The sequence below is a fragment of the Hippopotamus amphibius genome, chromosome 13, assembly GCF_030028045.1.
Source record: "Hippopotamus amphibius kiboko isolate mHipAmp2 chromosome 13, mHipAmp2.hap2, whole genome shotgun sequence".
NCBI classification, from domain to species: domain Eukaryota; kingdom Metazoa; phylum Chordata; class Mammalia; order Artiodactyla; family Hippopotamidae; genus Hippopotamus; species Hippopotamus amphibius.
In genome coordinates this window covers 60,528,465-60,548,463 of record NC_080198.1, presented here as the reverse complement: position 1 = coordinate 60,548,463, position 19,999 = coordinate 60,528,465, and the positions used below count along the sequence as shown (strand labels likewise).

Genomic DNA, 19,999 nt, shown 5'->3' with positions numbered 1-19,999 from the left:
TTCAAAGCTGGTTTTACATTATGACTAAATTGGTTCCCCTTCTACCCCCCAACCGCATGCCACCAAAGAAAGTGAATTAAATCCAAAAGCAAAGTGAATCTGAAGTTAAGACCAAGACTTCCAGTTTGTGATCTGGTAACCTTGAGATGCTAGATCACTGCTTTGGAATCACCTGGAGAGTGTGAGAACCCAGACCTGGGCCTCACAACCAGAGCATCAGTAGGGGTGGGAGGAGTCCTGAGAACCTGCACTTCTATCAAGTTCTTGGGTGGTGAGGACGCTGTTTGCTAGTGCATTTAGAACCACTGTGCTGGAGGAACTTCCAGGGTAACTGTGACATCATGTACCCATTATGAAGGTCAAGGAACAGAAAATATTCATTCTAGAAATCCTGATTTTTACAGAATTAGACTTATCTTAAATGATTTATATGCTTCAGGTATTATTTAAAAGGGGAAGAAAATTGTTTCTACATGTTTCCTAATATATTTGTATACTCCAGAGGGTATTAGGGTCAATAGCATCATTAAGGCATTGGTATGCATTGCATTATGTCCCTAAAAAAAAAAAATGTTGACGCCCTAACCCCCAGTACCTATAAATGTTGACCTTATTTGGAAATAGGGTCTTTGTTGACGATTAAGTCAAGATGAGGTCACTAGGGTGGGTGTGTCTCCAGTACGACTGGTGTCTTCATAAAAAGGTGAAATTTGGACACAGAGACAGACATGTACAGAGGGAAGAACACATGAAGACAGGGGGAGAACAGCAATGACGAGACAAGGAATGCCTGAAGCCACCAGAAGCTAGGAGCGAGGCGTGGAACAGACTCTCCCTCAGAAGGAACCTATTCTGCTGTCATCTTGATTTTGGACTCCTGGCCTGCAGAGCTGTGAGACCATAAGTTTCTGTTGGTTAAGCCACCCCAGTGTGTATTACTTTGTTAGAGCAGTCTCAGGCAACTACATAGGCATCATGAATATAAATCTGTCACAGCATGGTGTCCTGAAGATAAATTCAAAGAGTCTATCAATTAAAAAATGTATTAGCCTTCCCCATACTTACTAGTCTAAAAAAAAGTTTTTGCACATGTAGAATTGTTATACATGTTCTTTGAACTGGATAGTTCCCATGTCCTAACATATAAGTTATAAGAGTGAATGTCATCCCTAGTAACACAAAATCTTGAAATAACAGTATACTGTTAAAATGTTGTTATTCTATTTCTTATTGTGCCCAAAAGCAAAATTAAATTGTATGAAGAGAATTGTATTGGCTGTCCCAATTTACCAAGATGTTTAAATACATAGTCTTAAATTTAAGACACACATCATTAACACTAGAGAAAACCTGAGGAAAAACTGCCATCATCTATAATAATCATTTTCATAGTTACAATTAGACTATATATAATGCACATTTTTCTATGCTGCTACCATAATGGTTAAGGCACAGTCCAGATGAATCATGATATATGTAACTGTTCTTTTTTAATTGATCATTTTAGTTGCTTTTGATCTTCCAAAATAATTAACATTACGGTGTTGAATATTTTCCTTTAAATTTTTTCACATTTTAAATTATTTCCTTACAACAGATTTCTGGAAGTGGGAGTGATGTCAAAGAGTATTTTAATGGCTATTGTTTAATTGCTTTCTAAATGGCTCATATCCATTTACAAGGCTATAAAACTGAAGACTAACGACTTCCCTATGGCTCCTATAGAAGCCAGAAAGCTAGTGGACCATAGAGTCTGTTAATGAAATTCCAACAAATACATTCGAAGTTAGAACATCAAATGAAGAACTAGAGTTCTAGAAAGTTCTAATCATAATCTAGAAATTGTTTACCTTTTTTTCTTCACAGAAAAAATGATAAACCCTTGTTATATTTAGTTCTAAAGCATTAGTGTAAAGGAGTGTTTTAATATATTCTAGTAGGAAAATTATTTTCTACATGTCTTTTGGATTAAAACAAAATTAGAGGAACTGGGTTAAAAAAAAAAATCTTAGACGTGCACAGAAATAAAGAGGATCCTAACAATTCTGAACTGGCACAAGCTATACTGGTAAAAATGATAAAAGAGCTCTATCTTTGTCATTTAAGTATGATGAATCACTGACTTTCAAAGCTTTTATTCACATTATATAATGTGTGGACTTTCAGGGTTATGTATGATTTCTACAAGAAATACTCACATTGGTATGGTCATTTCCAAGTAAAGAATTAATTTGGACTTGGCTCAGGTAAAATTCTATAACATGTGTATCAAGCTGCAGCAGAGAGCACTTCCCAGGAGAGTCATTATCTTACCTCCGCTACCTTTTCATTTGCCATTTCCAGCTGAGAAAGCAGCTCTTGGGTATGAAGTTTCTGTCGACTCAGCTCAGTCCTATTAATCAAGAGAGAGGGAGAAAAAAAAGAAGAAAAAGTCATTAATGCAGCTGTTCAAAAATGTAACAAAATACAATCCTTATTAGTGAGATACATGTTCATGTTTTGAACAAAAAATATATTGTGTGCAAAATAAAAGCTGCTTATTAACAGACCATATCTGAAACGACTCATTTCTTTATAAAATACACATATGTTCTGGAGATTGATTGTACGACAGTGTGAATACACTTAGCACTACTGAACTGTTCACATAAAAATGACTGACTGTAAATTTTACATCACAATTTAAATAATGGTTAAAATTGTATATTTTACATTACGTGTATTTTACCATAATAAAAAAAACCAAAAAACCACACACACATAGTTTAAAAGTGCCAAAGTGTCCTTAATATCACTATCTTGAGGTATTATTTAGCATTAAAATGAAAGTATATTCATATTAAACAGATATAGTATTTATTATTTTTAAGATTCATACATAGTGGTTCTTAGAGAAGCTCAACTCTTGGAAATTTAAGGTAATGTTAATCATGCCAACATCATTTCAATGTAGTATATTCAGGATTAAAATTTGTGTTTTGGTTGCAAATTTGCTTTATTTTATGCATTCATATCCTTTATACTTTATTAGCTGGAATTATCTTATGCACAGAAGTTTTCTGTTGTTGTTGTTATTCAACATGAGCATTATATTGCTTTTGGCCAAAGATACTTTTAGGAGTCCCAGGTTAGAAGCAGATACAATATAGTAGTTATTTTAAAATAACGTTAAAAAAGATCATATCAATTTCTGAGTATTAAAATAGTTAATTCAGGATTGGTTTCTATCCTTTGACCTTACTTCTGCTTCTAAAGTAAATCAGCAGACTAAGACTTCCAATTATCAGCTTTGATTTTTTTCCCAAGTGAGCCTAAAAACCTGGTAAGTCTCTCTAGTGTCCTGTATTGGAGTGGGTAGTTGTTAAAATCAGCAAGCAATTTGTTATAAATACATAGAAGAGAACTAAAAATAATGTCTACAAGTCAATTCCACAAATATCTACTGAACGCTCTTTACGGCCAAGTGCAAGGCACGTGGTGGTAAACACACAGATGTTGCCATAACAGAACTCACAGACTGAGGGGAAATGACGTGTTCCTACTCAGTGGCTTCATCTACACAGGTCACTGACTATGAGGAGCTTGAGTATCTACCACTGGTTGTGTGACAAACTCAAATGTTTTACCTTGGCTTTATTTTGGTGGTAATACTAATGTAGGATAAGTTATTGTGCTTACTTTAAAGTATCTCGTGTAGTTTAAGTTACTGCAGCTCCTCAACATGACAAAGAAAAGCAAAACGACTAATGTGGTCGGTCTTCTAGGCCAAATGTAATTAGAGGTAAAAGTTATGCACATTAGTGTTGATGGGAAATCACCTTCGAGTACTATGGAGAGGAAGATGATACAGCGATCATATTACAGAGTGAGCCGACACTCAGTTTACACAAAACCTTTCCAGAAAACACCTACCGCATAATTTGATGCCTAAGCTACTCACTTACCCATGACAATTTATCTGAATAACAGTAATAATTTCTAATAATTTCCATTGGATACTAATAATTTCCCACAAAATATAAGATCATAAAGGTACACATTATTAACTTTAAGTTACTTTTTATCTGTGTAAATATCCATTGCATTGTGTATCAAGCGCTGCCACCCCCATAGGACAGCGAGCAGCACTGCTACTGGTCCAGACAGAGAAGATGTTGGTGACGGTAACATCAGCAAGCACCCCCCCAGTGCTTACTCTGTGCCGGGCACTCTCGGTGCTTTATATCAACTGCCTTGGCTCGCTCTCATGATAAAACTCTGAGAGATCCCCATTTTTACATATGAGAAAATTAAGACAGAGGCATTTGAAAATAAAGTTAAACAACTTGCCTTGACTCACACAGCTTCTCAGCTGGAGAGTCAGGATTGAAAAACCGGGTCCTTTGGTTCCAAAGTCTGTGCTCTTAACCACTCCCCTGTACTGTGCACCATGGCAGGCAACTGCTAAATGTTTGTTAGATGAATCAGCGAAAGAGAATGTATGTGTGAGTGGGTGTATTAGGCATTTTAAGGACTAGAAGTATTTACACACTTACTTGGAAACCTGACAAGTTACATCTTTACTTCTGATTTCTTCCCTAAAGGTTCTGTACTATATTCAAATTTAACATGACTAACATCAAGCTTTTTGCGTCACCTTGCAAACCTACTTCTCTCTCTCTCTCTCTCCTTTTTTTAAAGTCCTGAGATAAAACCTACTTCATATCCTGCTACTCAGTTTTTTATTTTTTTAAGAACTTTTATTGAGATACACTTAACAGACAATAAACAGCATATATTTAGAGTGTACAGTTTGGTATCCCAATCTCCCAATTCATCTCCCCCCAACCCTCCCCAGTTTCCCCACTTGGTGTCCATGTGTTTGTTCTCTACATCTGTGTCTCTATTTCTGCCTTGCATTTCCTCTTTCATAGTTGTTAGCATTTGCCTTATGTATGGAGCTGTTCCTATACTGGGTGCATATATATTTATAATTGTTAGCTCCTCTTCTTGGATGGATCCCTTGATCTTTATGTAATGTCCTTTCTTGTCTCTTGTAACATTTTTTATTTTAAAGTCTATTTTATCTGATGTGACTATTGCTGCTCCAGCTTTCTTTTGATTTTCACTTGCATGGAATATCTTTTTCCATTCCCTCACTTTCCATCTGTATGTGTCCCTAGGTCTGAAGTGGGTCTCTTGTAGACAGCACAAATATGGGTCTTGTTTCTGTATCCATTCAGCCAGTCTGTGTCTTTTGGTTGGTGCATTTAGTCCATTTACATTCAAGGTAATTATCGATATGTATGTTGCTATTACCATTTTCTTAATTGCTTTGTTTTTGTTTCTGTAGGTTGTTTTCTTCTCTTATGTTTCCCGCTTAGAGAAGTTCCTTTAGCATTTCTTGTAGGGCTGGTTTGGTGGTGCTGAATTCTCTTAGCTGCTGCTTATCTGGAAAGCTTTTGATTTCTCCATTGAATCTGAATGAGATCCTTGCTGCGTAGAGTATTCTTGGTTGTAGGTTCTTCCCTTTCATCACTTGAAATATATCATGCCACTCCCTTCTGGCTTGCAGAGTTTCTGCTGAGAAATCAGCTGTTACCCTTATGGGAGTTCCCTTCTATGTTATTTGTCATTTTTCCCCTGTTGCTTTTAATAACATTTCTCTGTCTTTAATTTTTGTCAGCTTGACCACTATATGTCTTGGCGTGTTTCTCCTTGGGTTTATCCTGCCTGGGACTCTCTGCACTTCTTGCACTTGGGTAGCTATTTCCTTTCCCATGTTAGGGAAGTTTTCAACTATAATCTCTTCCAATATTTTCTCGGGTCCTTTCCCTCTCTCTTCTCCTTCTGGGACCCCTATAATGCGAATGTTGACACGTTTAACATTGTCCCAGAGGTCTCTTAGGCTGTCTTCAGTTCTTTTCATTCTTTCTTCCTTATTCTTTTCCGCATCAGTGATTTTCACCATTCTGTCTTCCAGGTCACTTATTCGCCCTTCTGCCTCAGTTAATCTGCTGTTGGTTCCTTCTAGTGTATTTTCCATTTCCGTTATTGTGTTGCATATCTCTGTTTGTTTGCTCTTTACGTCTTCTAGGTCTTTGGTAAACTTTTTGATCTTTGCATCCAGTCTTTTTTCAAAGTCCTGGATCATCTTCACCATCATGATTCTGAATTCTTTTTCTGGAAGGGTGCCTATCTCCTCTTCATTGAGTTGTTTTTCTGGGGTTTTATCCTGTCTCTTCATCTGGTACAAAGTCCTCTGCTTTTTCATTTTCTCTATCTTTCTGTGGCTGTGGTTTTCAGTTCCACAAGACAAAATACTGCTGATACTGCTTGATACTGCTGTCTGCCCTCTTGTGGAGGAAGCTATCTAGGAGGCTAGTGCATGCTTCCTGATGGGAGGGACTGATGGTGGGTAGGGTTGGGTGGGCAGAGTTGAGTAAGACTTTAATCCGATTTGGTGCGCAGAGCTCAGCAAAACTTTAATCTGCTTGTCTGCCAATGGGTGGGCTGTGTTCCCACCTTGTTGGTTGTTTGGCCTGAGGCTACTTAGCACTGGAGCTTACAGGCTCTTTGGTAGGGCTGATGGTGGACTCTGGGAGGGTTCACGCCAATGAGCACTTCCCAGAACCCCTGCTGCCAGTGCCCCTATCTCCTTGGTGAGCCACAGCTGCCCCCCACCTCTGCAGGCAATCCTCCAACACCAGCAGGTAGGTCTGGTTCAGTCTCCTATGGGGTCGCTGCTCCTTCCCCCTAGGTCCTGGTGAGCACACTTTTTTGTGTGCCCTCCAAGAGTGGAGTCTCTGTTTTCCCCAGTCCTGTGGAGGTCAATCAAATCCTGCTGGCTTTCAAAGTCTGATTCTCTGGGGATTCCTCCTCCTGTTGCTGGACTCCCAGGTTGGGAAGCCTGATGTGGGCTCAGAACCCTCACTTTAGTGGGTGGACTTCTGCAGTATAACTGTTCTCCAGTTTGTGAGTCACCCATCCAGCATTTATGGGGTTTGATTTTAAAGCGATTGCGCCCCTCCTACCATCTCATTGTGGCTTCTCCTTTGTCTCTGGATGTGGGGTGTCCTTTTTGGTGAGTTCCAGTGTCTTTCTGTGGATGACTGTTCAGCAGTTAGTTGTAATTCCGGTGCTCTTGCAAGAGGGAGTCCTGTTACTCAGTTTTTATGCTGACAACATCTCTGCCCTTGCTGCTTAGGTTAAAAACCTTGAAGTCAACTCTACTTCTCATTTTCTCCTGAATGCAACATCTAGTTTGCCCCTAAATAGATTCTTCCTTTGCAGGTTTTGTTTCATTTTGTTTGCATCTATTCTTCATTTCTTTTATATATGTATATATGTATATGTGTGTGTGTGCGCGTGCATGCGTGTGTGTGTGTGTGTGTGTGTCTGTGTGTGTCTGTGTGTGTCTGTGTGTGTCTGTGTGTGTTTTTGGCTGCACCACGTGGCTCACAGGATCTTAGCTTCCTGACCAGGGAATGAACCCCAGTCCAGGGCAATGAAAGCTCCAGGTCTTAACCACTGGACCGCCAGGGAATTCCCTGTTCTTCATTTCTACTCAATGTTACCATCACAACTCAAGTTCTTATAACTTACTTTTCAGATTTACTGCAGTAGCCAACTGCTTGGGCTTCTCAGTATCAAGTGAAAAACTATATGTAAAGCATCCGTCAGTGCACAGAGAAGTGCTCAATTAATGGAGTAGTCTTCCCTAACTCACACATTACTAGCATATTTCTCTGTCTAAAGCACCACTTTAATAATTTGTTTCTCTGAGCAGTAATTTCCAGTGGCTCTCTGCTACTGGACAAAACAGTCCAAATTCCTGAGACTGCATTCAAATTCCTCAAAATTTTTACCTTTCTGACCTTATCTCCAATAGGAGTGCCCACTTCAGTTAGGCTCTCATTGTCTCACTAATAAACCATGTATGAATCATCTTTGGCTTATGTCTGTATAATTTTCTGTGCCCTGTTTTAAAGACTGCCCACTAAAATCCTGCCCATTCTTTAAGATTCCACTCTTGCTCCTCTTCTTTCCATGCCTCCTTTCCAGTTCCTTTTAATCTGGATGGTTCTCTTCTCTCATCAAAGTGTTGACACTTATTTTATGTAGAAGAGATTTAACAATTCTGTATTATAATTCTAATTAGTGGTTTATATATGTGTGTACACATATACACTCACACACACATGCCCCCAAGTATAATGGAAAACTTTTTAAAAAGGGATTGTTTTTATTTTTTAATTTATTTAGTTATTTATTGGCTGCATTGGGTCTTCATTGCTGTGTGTGGGCTTTCTGTAGTTGTGGAGAGCGGGGGCTACTCTTCATTGCAGTGTTCAGGTTTCTTATTGCGGTGGCTTCTCTTGTTGCATTGCACAGGCTCTAGGCAAGTGGGCTTCAGTAGTTGCAGCACGTGGGCTCAATTGTTGTGGCTCACGGGCTCTAGAGCACAGGCTCAGTAGTTGTGGCGCACGGGCTTAGTTGCTCCGTGGTACATGGGATCTTCTCAGACCAGGGCTTGAACCCATGTGCCCTGCATTGGCAGGCAGATTCTTAACCACTGCGCCACCAGGGAAGCCCCAGGGGATTGTTTTTAGTTTCCACAGTATATACCACAAGGCTTTACACATAGGGATTTAATAAATATTTGCAGGTTTATGGCCAAGTTTCTACAAGAAACCTAGCAGTTAGAAAATTTTATTCCCTATTTGTTCAACAAACAGATATTGAGTATTCTACCACAAAACATACTTTAAAGATTTAAAAAAATTTATTTAGATTTATTTATAGTCTAGTACTTTCTCCAAAGGATTTGAAGTGCCTAAGAAAAGGTAATTTTTCAGTTAAGCGTTCCCTTCAGTCCCACTCCTGAATGAAAGTTTAGAAGGTATTAAATTAAAGGCTGGAGAGAAAAGTGATTTCACCAACTCTGTCCCCTGAGACTCTCCTGGAGCCTGCCTGTCAGTACTCTGCAACTCTGTATTTCTCTGTCAGGATATTTCATTGCGGGGATGAAGGAAAGACCCAGGAGGATGATCTGACTCTGTATTACCTATGAGAAAACGTCTCTTCATTAGAGAACACAATTGAGAGTTCCCTATATCATTAGTGATTTAGGAGAAACATAAAATAAGACTTTCCAGAAAGTTTCACAGTGGTATTACACTTCAAACATTTGCCAAGTAAAGCTATATAATCTCTTCACTGGAAATCTTTTAAAAACAGAAACATCCTTACCTATTGGGGATGATTTAAGTGCAGCCTGCCAAAAGGTACAGAGATGGATGACGTTTCCAGGTTCTATACAACATTATGGCAGCTAAAGAGTGCTTTATACTAATTACAGAAATTAAATGAAACTGTACCCAAGTTCTCTATAATTTCTGACATATAACATATTATAAGGTTTAAGGTAAAATTATCTTCTACCGATTTCAATGTAACTATAGAAGAATGATGAATTCCTTATAATATCACTGGGAATTACCTAGCCCATCAATGTCCTAAATGTTTTTACTTCACTTATAGTAAGTCATGTGTATGTGATAGAAAATTCTAGTCATCCTACAAAACATAATTTAAAAATTCGTTGTAAAACATAATTGATTTACTACTGACTGTAAGTAAAATTTTATAAAATAACATAAACAAAGTAATTAATGTTGTATCTATTAAGAAAATATTAGAATCAACATTGGGAAGTCATCCAATTCTTCACTTGGAGATGGAAGTGGGTGAAGGGTGAGCACCTAAGGCAAGGGCCCTTCTTCTCTGGTCCACAGACAGGCTTCAGGCAGTATGTTCATAACACCCTGAACTATATGCAAGATCTTGTGTGTTTACCTTGTCTGGGAAGAAGGTCTATAGATTTTCTCAGATTTTTAAGAGGGCTGAGGCCTAAGGAAGGATAAGGATTTTGTCTGAGCTTTTTGCCTGGAATACACAAAGTTTTTAAAGAATTTTTTCTTTTAAAGTATGAGCACGCTGATTGGAGTGTTTCAGTGTTGAATGTCCTTCTTACACAAACCACATCCACAATGTTATCATCTATAATTATTTCCACCTTTGATTTAAGGTGGTACAAGAATTTAAAGGCTCTTGGCAAGCAATCCAAGTACAGAGTTATTCTAGATTTTTACAGTATTCCCTCTATTTTATAGTTGCTTGTCCAGACTTAATTCAACTGCAAATTCTCCAAAGTATACAATTCGGTTTAAAAAGAAACAATAACTTACTCTTTGTACTCACGTATCACTGATTTATTTGGTTAAATCATATATTTCTAAAACAGGTGTAACTGGCATAACCTGGTTTGGGAACAATCGCACTGACACTGTAAAGCAAATGACAGACAACGCTAGTGTCTGAGTTGACTAGGTAAGGGCACCAGTCAGCATGCTTTTTGCACAGAAACTTCACTGGCTGACACTGCCCACGATTAAGTGGACGTCAGCCAAGAGGGTCTTCTACTGCACGTGAACATTAATACTGGACCCTATTGTTACTTCAATAGTAGTTATTATTCTCGTCTTATAGGTAAAGAAATCAAGGCTCGGAAAAGTTATTTAATGTTCCTAAGGTCAGACTGCGATTGCATGAAAACATGGGCTTCACACCCAATCTTTTAATCAAAATGTGCTCTCAACTAAATCACACTGCCTCTTACCTTACGCCCAGTCATTTAAAAGTGACGTTAGTAAAGCACATTATATAACATCAGGATCTAAGAGGCAAAATGAAGATTCTCTGGAGAAAATTTTAATCCTAAGTATGCAGCAAAATGGTCAGTAATCGCAAAGACTGTGACCTCAACTTTGTGTGTGGCTTCAAAAGACCAGACTTCTCAGAAAGGAAGTTCATCTGAAGGTTTCAAATCTCATTCAGTTAACTAAAAATACCACAGGTTGCAGGCCAGCTTTAGATGTATTCGAGCACCCTTGGTCACAGTCCCAGGTTCTTTCTTTCCCTATCTGCACACTTCCCCTAAGAGATCTCATTTAGGCCATGACTGTAGAGGATCACGAATGCGTACCTCAAATGCAACCTGTCCTAAATGGAAACTACTTCTTATCCATACCTCCCCAAGTTTCCTCCCTCCCAGTAAAGGGCATTGTCACCGTCTACCCAGATGCTCAAGTCAAAGCTTAGGCATTATCTTTGATGGCTTCCATTTTCTCATCCCCTGTGTTTGATTTACTCTAAGTTCTACCCTACACCTCCCTAACATATCTCATAACTGCCCATTTCTCTCCATCTCTACCCACAACACTCTATTCCAAGCCACTATCATCTAATGCCTAGAATACTGTCATAACCTAATATCTGGTTTCCCTGACTCCATTTTTGCCCCTTCTCTAGTCTATTTTCCACATAATAGCTAAAGTGGTCTTTTAAAGACCTAGGAATATCTAAAATTCTCCAATGATTTCCTACTGCTGCACTTTCGACTTTAACTTAAAATAGTCTTACTTAAATATCTTGCCTAAAGTAAGTAAAAACCGCTGACTTAAAATAGCCTACAAGAGTCTCATGGTCTGATCCTTGCCCAGTTCCTCAACCTGACAGCATTCTCTCTCCTCACTCACTATCCTCTAATTACATGGGGCTAGTCCCTAACACTGCACCTTTGTACCTGCTATTCTTTCATCTGCCTGGCATATGTTCCTGCCTTCTTCATACAGTTGATTTCTTTCTATCATTCGGGCCTCAGCTTAAATCTCACTTTTTCTGACTACTTTTTAAGAAACAGTCCAGCCCTTTCAGCTCCCACCCTGTCCGAGTTACTATCACATCATCGCATTTGTTTTCTTCGTGCCATTTAAAATACATAGAATTATCTTTATTTGTTAGTTTATACCTTATTATTATTTTTCTCCCCACCCTGGAATGAAAGCTCTAAAAGAGAAGCTACATTCACAAGGCTTAGAACAGCGCCTGGCACACATAAGGTGGTTTTTAGCCCAGACAAATATTGTTAATTCCACAGAATCAGTTACTAGTCCATTTGATAAGAACATTTGTAATATCCTACATCTTGTTTTTACAAAGTTTTCGCCACCTACTTGCTCTCATATCACAACTAATTAGATAATTCAGTGATTACATTTTAAAGTAGCCATCAAACAGTGTAACAAATTCAGGAGACTATTGCTACAAAAACCAATGTGCTACAGAGCTTTATCTATTGAAATCATTTATACAAAGCTTCTTTTAAGTTATCTGAAGAACAAACTCAAAGTTTCAAAGTAATATGTGAATTTTCCTCACCATGTATAATTTTAAGTGCTGATCTTAGCATAAGATTGAGGGAACTGCAAAGTTCATTCATTCAATATACACTGAAGTGAGTGCCTTTGCTAGGTGCTAGGGAGACAAGGAAGAGCAAGATCCAGCCTTCACCACAGTGAAACTTAGGAACTACCAGAAATACTGAAAAGCTATGAGGTTTATAATACGGGTAGTAAAGGCTATAAAAAGCTCACAATGCTATGGGAACACATATGGAGGATCAGGGGATTAGAGCTGTCTCTCCAGAGGAAGTCGGCTCTTAAACTGATATATGAAAGATAAATAGAAGTTAGATGGACAAAAGCAGGGTACTGAAGAATGTTACAATCAAATCCATGTGTGAAGGCCAGGAAATAAGAAGGGATAATAAATTTAGGAAACTGAAAGAAAGCTCAGTATGAATGGAACAGAGTGTTACTAGGATGTGCGAGTGGGGGTGAGCGAGGAAGAAGCTGGAAACACAAAGAAATACAGCTTGGATTTTAGATGTATAAGGTAATACAAGGAAAGACAAGGATCTTATGTGTCTTGATAGGAAGTTGAGACTTACCATCAGGAACACTGGGGAGGCACTGAAGTATTTTAAGGAAAGAAGTGACATGATTGAATATCAGAAAATCTTGCTGATTACAGCAGGGAAAATAGTAAGTAAATCTGACTGTAGTAAATTAGGGGGTTAGAGCAGTAACCTAGGTGAGCAATGTTGATAGCCTAACTATTGGAGGGAAATGGACAGTTTCAAGAGTTACTTAGGAGGCAGCATTAGTAATAGTTGATATTTAGGGATGTGAGGAGAAGGACTTCAGGATGACATCTAGAGTTTTGCTTGAGTCAGTGGGTAGAGATATTACCACACGTGGAAATGGAAATTACAGGATGAACTAAAGATTTGGGCTAGGTGTGAAATAATGGGTTCAGTTCTGAAGATATCGAGTGGGAGGCACCTACGGAAATGTTCAGTAGACAGCTGGAAATATAGATTATTTCAAAAAGGTCAGCATTAGAAGCTGTTTTATAACAATAGTTAGCCTTTTTCTGCTTGTCTCTGTCGTAGAAATAGATATCCTAACTCATGCTGAAAGATGATTTCTATTCTAACATACTTCAGTTCTCAATATAACTGGTACATATATGTAACTGAAAAGGTATGGCTATGAGGTTAAGAGCAAAGTTTTCCCTATGATGCTCTAGTCTCTTTGAAAATGCCACAAATCCTTTAAATAAAACAGGAGAAGTTATCGTTCCTTAAGGCATAGGATAGAAGTTTGAAATTTGGGCCAATAGCTCAGGCATTATAATTAATTCCTATAATTGCTTAGATCATTTTGTTGTTGCTCAGGCACAGGTTAAGTTCAGGATGGGCCACATATATTTTGGTTGATATGCTGTAAAGGAAAATTTCCTCAATGCATGAAATCCTTTAGTGATGACTAAAGATTGAATCACACAAGCTCTATTCTATATTATATGAGAGAATCAGAAACAAAAGGTGTACTATTTGTTTCAGGGAACGGATGGATCCGCCAGCTGCAGCAAACGCTTTCTTCGAAACTCTCATGACAAATTAACATAGCATGGGCCAGATGTTTTTTTTTTCTGTTGAATTATACTATAATGTGCCTCAGTTACTTTTAGTAATTACCCATTTTGTAATTTGCCAGTACCTGCAGCTGCCTCTCATTCTGTTAATTAAAAAAAAAAAAAACTAAAAAAAATTTTAGAAAAGCAGTTATGGCAGCCAAACATTACAGATATACAGCCAAGAATAATGTTTTAGAGACTGAAGAGAATTTCTTAGGCTCGAATGCTGTCTAACTCACATAAATATATATGAATTGTCCAGTCACTGGAAGAGAGAAGAAAATATTAAATATTTTATATTCATTCATTCATTCATTTATTCAGTACAATTTTATTGAACAACTGTATGCCAGGCAAGATGGTTAGCTCGTGGTTTTGTAGAAGAGATGGATGTAAATGATAGTTGTGCCACAGTTCAGTAAATGCCATAAAGAAGAATGAGCAGAATGGTATGGGAGTATAGGAAAAGGAAAGATTCAATCCGTCAGAGGGATAAGGAATGCCTTACAGAAAAAATGATATTTGAATTGGGTCTGGAAGGAAGAAATTTTTTTCAGGTGGGGAGCTGGCAAAGAACTTTTCTAGAAAGAAACAGCATGTACAAAATACCCCTGGAATCATCCTTGATTCCTTTCTTTTCCTTCATACTCTACATCCAATCCATCAGCACGTTCTAGTACCTCTAAAAAGACTCCCAACGAATCCACCTTTCTCTTTCTTCTTAGTCTAAGCCATCATTATCTCCTATCAATACTCTTGCAATAGCCTTCTAAGTCCCTCCTCAGCTTTTTTACTCACTTTCACTTACCACACAGGAGCCAGAGTGATCTTCAAAAAAAATCAGATCTGGTGACTTCTCCTTTCAGAAGTGTCCATTGGCCTTCATTCACACTTAAAACTCTTTAGCCTGACTAATGAAACCCTACAAGATTAGGTTCCTGTCTGCAACAGAGACAGTGTTCACCAAACATGCCACATGCCCCATTTACACTTCCCAGAGTTAGACTGGGTCCATATGCCTAGCTTGGCCAACTGAAAGTAAAAGTGATGTGCATCACTTCAGAGCTGAGCTAGTTAAAAGTCAGGGTTCTTCCATTCCTCTCTTTCCCTGCTCCAGTCATCTTGGAAAACCATTTGTTCAAGATGATGGAAACTCTACCAGCAGAGCCTTCCTGCCAAACTGCCTTAGACATGTAATGTGAGCAAGAAATAAACCTTTGTTGTGTTACGCCCCTGAGATTGTTTGCTGTGGTGGCTGGCGTTACTTAATATAATACATTGCCTAAATCTTACACTACTGCCTTCATTTAGCATACTATTTCCTTTACTTCAAATATCAAGTGTATTCCTGCCCTGGGGTCTTTGAACTAGCTGTTCTCTCTGCTTGAACCGCTCTTTCCCCTGATGTTTAAATGACAGGATCCTCTTCGTCATTAGATCTTAAGATTCATTGCCTCACAGGATCTTCCTTGTCTACCAGTCTCAGGTATCCACCCACCCATTATCACATTAGCTTATTTTAGTTTTCTGCATAATACTTATTATCTGATTTTACAAGTATATATTTGATAATTTCCACTTTCCCATCAATACTCTATTATCTTTAAAAAAAAGGAGGGGAACTTGGAATTTGCTGTTATCCTTACTACTTAAAGAATAGTGCCACCACTCAGAAAATACATGATGAGTGAATGGAGTGAAGACTAGGAGTGGTAAAAGGGCTGGCCCTTACCAATGTTTGGTTTATTGGGGCAACTGCTCGGTCTGGCTAGAACATGCCCTTCATGAGGCAGGGACAGGCAGACTGCTGATAATAAGGTAGAGGAAAGACTGTAAAAAACCTATAGGCAACAATAAAACAGAAACCTTTCAGTAGGCAGGGCCAGGACTGTATTTGCTTTTTAGGAAAATAATTCTGAGAGCAGTATGAAAGATGGAATCGAGTGGGAAAAAAATGATGGCAGAAATCAGGGTGATCCAGGCTACTTTAACAGCCACAGTTAAAGATATGAAAAGGCCTGACCAATGGCAGGGACAAGAATGTTACTGAATGTTTACACACATGCAAGCATTTCTGCAGGACAGATTCTGGTATCAGGTACTGCAAATGGATATGCATAAGTTTAAGTTCTTTTAGCTACTGCTACATTACCTTATACAAAGTATTTAACAGGTTACATTCTCACCAATACCCCACTCCTGTTTCCTCATGCATTTGCAGATGCTGCATGTTAACCATCTTTTATATTTTTGCCAATTTGCTTGGCAAAATTGTTTAAATTTGCATTTTTGGGGTGCATAGTATGGCTGAATTTGGTTTAATATGTTTAAAGGAGCTTTGTATATCTGCTTTTGCGAGCTACCTGTTTACATACTTTTGTCCACCTATTAGGTTGTTACTCTTTTCCTTAATCATGGAACTCCATGGATTCTGCATATTAATCTTTTGTTTTATTTTTTGCCATTTGTCTTTTATCCTTGTTTAGCATCTTTCTTCATACAGAATTTTAATTTTTATGGTGAAATAAAGTAATCAATCTTTGCATCCTGGGTTTGTGTTTTGATTAGAAAAACTTTTCCATTCTAAGATAATAAAAATAATCTATTTCTTCTAAACTTTTTAAAAAATTTAATCCATCTGGAATTTACTTGTATTCTGCATAAAGAATATACTAAATGATTTAAAATTTTTCCAACATCATCTTTTCACCATTTATTTAAAATGCCATATTATCATGAACAAAATTTCCAATTTTACATGGCTTGATTTTCCGTGCTCTGTTCAAATTATCTATTCCTGTGCCAATACCACCATAAAGCTTTATATATTTTGATACCTGGTAGGGCAAATCTTATCTCATTTTTTCCCATAGGAAGTTTTAAAAATTTAATCTATAAAAATAACAATAGTTTCTCATTCAAGTAAGATTGGTATAGCTATATTACAGTTATAGATAAAATATGTTAATATGTAAGCTTTAAAATGATTTCCTCTTGGAAGCTCAAAATTCTCTGTGTTGCATACATTTCAAGATAAAAGAGTAACTAAGAGGAAATACTTATAGATGAATGAATACAATCTTACAAATTAAAACAAACTTCAAACTGAAAGAAGATACCACAGAGGAGCTCAAATTTTTAAAAAGCTTCTTACATTAAGCTTTTTGATACTAAGAGAAAAAACTTGCTCCGGTGGAAAACTATTTTATTTAATTATTTTGTGTTACATTTAACTATGGCTATCCTTGCTTATGGGTAGATCTTAAGAAATCACAGGTACCTGGTAATCATATCTAATTGTCAGTTGTCAGAAGGCGCAGAGGTTTGCAAAGGCAGCAAGCAAAACTAGTCCGGAGAGGACTCTAGCATCCTAAGTGTTTTGTGGCTATCCTGGTATTTAGTATTTGATTTAGTCTCTAATATACTCCTAATTGTAGTAAATAGGTAGACACACAGTGAACAAGTTAACAGGCAATTTATAAGAATTTAATTGTTATGAAGTAGAGAGGACAGAAAAAAAGAGCCAAGTGTTTTCAAGATTTGGTGAGACAGAGGAGCACTGTTTTTAAAGGGCAGATTTAAAACTGATGCTTAATATGGTACAATAATAGTACATTGGGAAGTAGGATACTGAGACTTATCATGAAAAAGCTCATTTCTGATAGTTATTAAACATTTTTTACATGAATGGTAGAACGCATAAATTCATGGTACATACAGAGAAATCCTCATTGGGAGAATCAAATGCATAAAATTAGCCTTTTTCATTTTTAATGTATTGCTCTGTGTTTATTTTGTAATTTATTATTAATAAAAGACCTAAGTGGGTTGAAGACTTGGGATTGTGTCACTGAATCATTCTAAAAACAAAACCATTTCTATGGAGAGTAAATGAATCCTTCCCCAGAGACACAGAAGTACCATCTAGCAGTTAGCCTGTGCACTATTGGTACAACACAGCATATATCAAACCGCTAATGCCCAATAAGGATGTTACTGTAAATATGTCTAGTGTAGAGCATCATATTCATATTTTTTTCATTGGAATAAGTATAAATTTTAATTTTCTACTTAAAAAATATAAATTTATTGTGGCTGCCATGTAATTCTGTATTACGACCAACAGGAGAGATGTGTCAATGAAAATACTTTAGTAGCTACTTTTTTATCGCAAAAAGAATTTTGACTTGATTTCATATATATTCCTCAGTGTATGTCTCCAAAGAGGAAGGAGATACAATTCATATATATAAATCTTATATAAAATCTAGTGCTTTCTATAGATTCTATATAGAACTAGTAATGTTTTTGTACAATTAAAAATGAAATAAGCATGTATGCTTCTCATACACAAGTCTCATGCATTTTATCATGGTTCACCTTGAATACAATAATCTCTTAGCATTTATAGAGGTTATTCTCTAAACCCAGTGTTTGCTGTTTGCTTCTTAAATATTTTACATGCCAGGCATAAAGTTAATACCTTATTTTTTTTATCATATAAATAAAGTAATAACATATGGGGTTTATAGATAAGTGTGAAGGGTTGGGCTTGGTTGGGATTTAAATTCAGGTCTGACTGGCTCCTGAGATAGTGCTCTTTACCCACAATACTGTGCTGCCTCCTTATGTGTGAAAAATATTATATTGTTTCTCAACGTTATTAAATATATAATCCTTTCATGAAAGGAAATAATCTTAATGCAAAATCTTGTGAAAATATTTTCTGTTTTGAAAGATAACATTTTAGTTTTGACATGTCAGAGCATGCTAACACAATTTTAATGACATAGTAGATTCATGCCAAAAGTTTTTCTTAGTATATTGGAATGTATCTCCATTTTCAACCCTGTGGCTTAAACAACCAACATACGCATATTAAGCAAAGGTTAACTATCCCTATGATTTTTCCCATGCAAAATTCTAAATATATACGATGAAACTTTTTATATATTTTAGAAAATATCCTCTCATGTTTTAATAATTTTATAAAAATTATACAACAAAGAAATATTTAACTTAAGCATAATTATTCCTTTTTAAAAAGATGTCTAAAGAATATGACTAAATGTAACATTCAAAGCATGTAAAAAAAGACCTATTATTTTTGATAACCATTTTAAGCAATCTTCCTTAATCTACTAAAAATGTCACAGGACATGGGCCCTTTTAAATTTAATAAACACAGTGGAACAAAGATCATACCAGAATGCCACAAAAGGAGACATGATAGCTGGAAAAAATCTAGTTCTTTTTCCTTGTCTTTAATAAGAGCATTCAATGAAGGATTCTTTCCCTATATAGTTACTGTGAATTTATTAAAAATTGTGTTACACTGAACTAGAACAGCAGAAGGAAAAGCAGTAACAATAATATCCATTTAAACTTGAAAGGAAAAGATCATGATAAGAATTGGAAAGGATGTCAAAAATATCTCAAGGACAGTCATGGACTAGCAATTTGGGGACAATAGGGAATTAAAAAACAAACTAAAAAAATCTGAGTATAGAACATGTCTAATTCTAATGATAATGTATATGTTTGTATGATGCTTTACAGTTCACAAGATGCTTCGATATTTATACCATTTCATAAATAACCCTAGCAAACTGAGGTAGTTTTTATTCTTACAGATGATAAAATTGAGAAAATTGATTTAAAGATAATCACACATTTGTGGTGCAGACCTTGGACTTGCACCTATTGTTTTAGCTTTTTATATCCAATTGACTCCTATACTAAGACCTTAAGTTAGTCATTCATGTTTAGGAAAAAAATTTTAGGTCTTTAAAACTGATACTTCAGTAGTTCCTTGTTTAAGGCCATTGGTAAATATATGACTCTAAGCTTATGTTTTTCAATATTTAAAAGTCAAATTAAGAGTTACGCATAAAAGATGGAGACTATTTTGGGAACATGTACACAATCCTCTAGGATTCTATGTAAACTGGAAATAAAATGAACATAATGCCTTCAGTTATGCGCTAAATGGATGATATTAATTCTGAAACTACTTAATAAGCTTTGATAACAGTGTAAGTTTGTAGCAATGACATACCAATTGAGTTTGGTATATATTCAAATTCAGAGAAGAGGTAAAAGAAATAAAGAGGGACTTCCCTGGTGGTCCAGTGGT

The 19,999-nt window shown here is 36.7% G+C and overlaps 1 protein-coding gene across 5 annotated transcripts in view; it reads right to left on the bottom strand.

The window, feature by feature from the left end:
* SCLT1 (sodium channel and clathrin linker 1) overlaps positions 1–19,999 on the bottom strand; it is a 244,069-nt gene that overhangs the window by 17,733 nt on the left and 206,337 nt on the right. For all 5 annotated transcript variants that reach the window (XM_057705960.1, XM_057705959.1, XM_057705958.1 and 2 more), the window contains one exon: positions 2,314–2,392. In XM_057705960.1, coding sequence (XP_057561943.1) covers positions 2,314–2,392 — 79 coding nt within the window. The remainder of the gene's footprint in view (positions 1–2,313; positions 2,393–19,999) is intronic.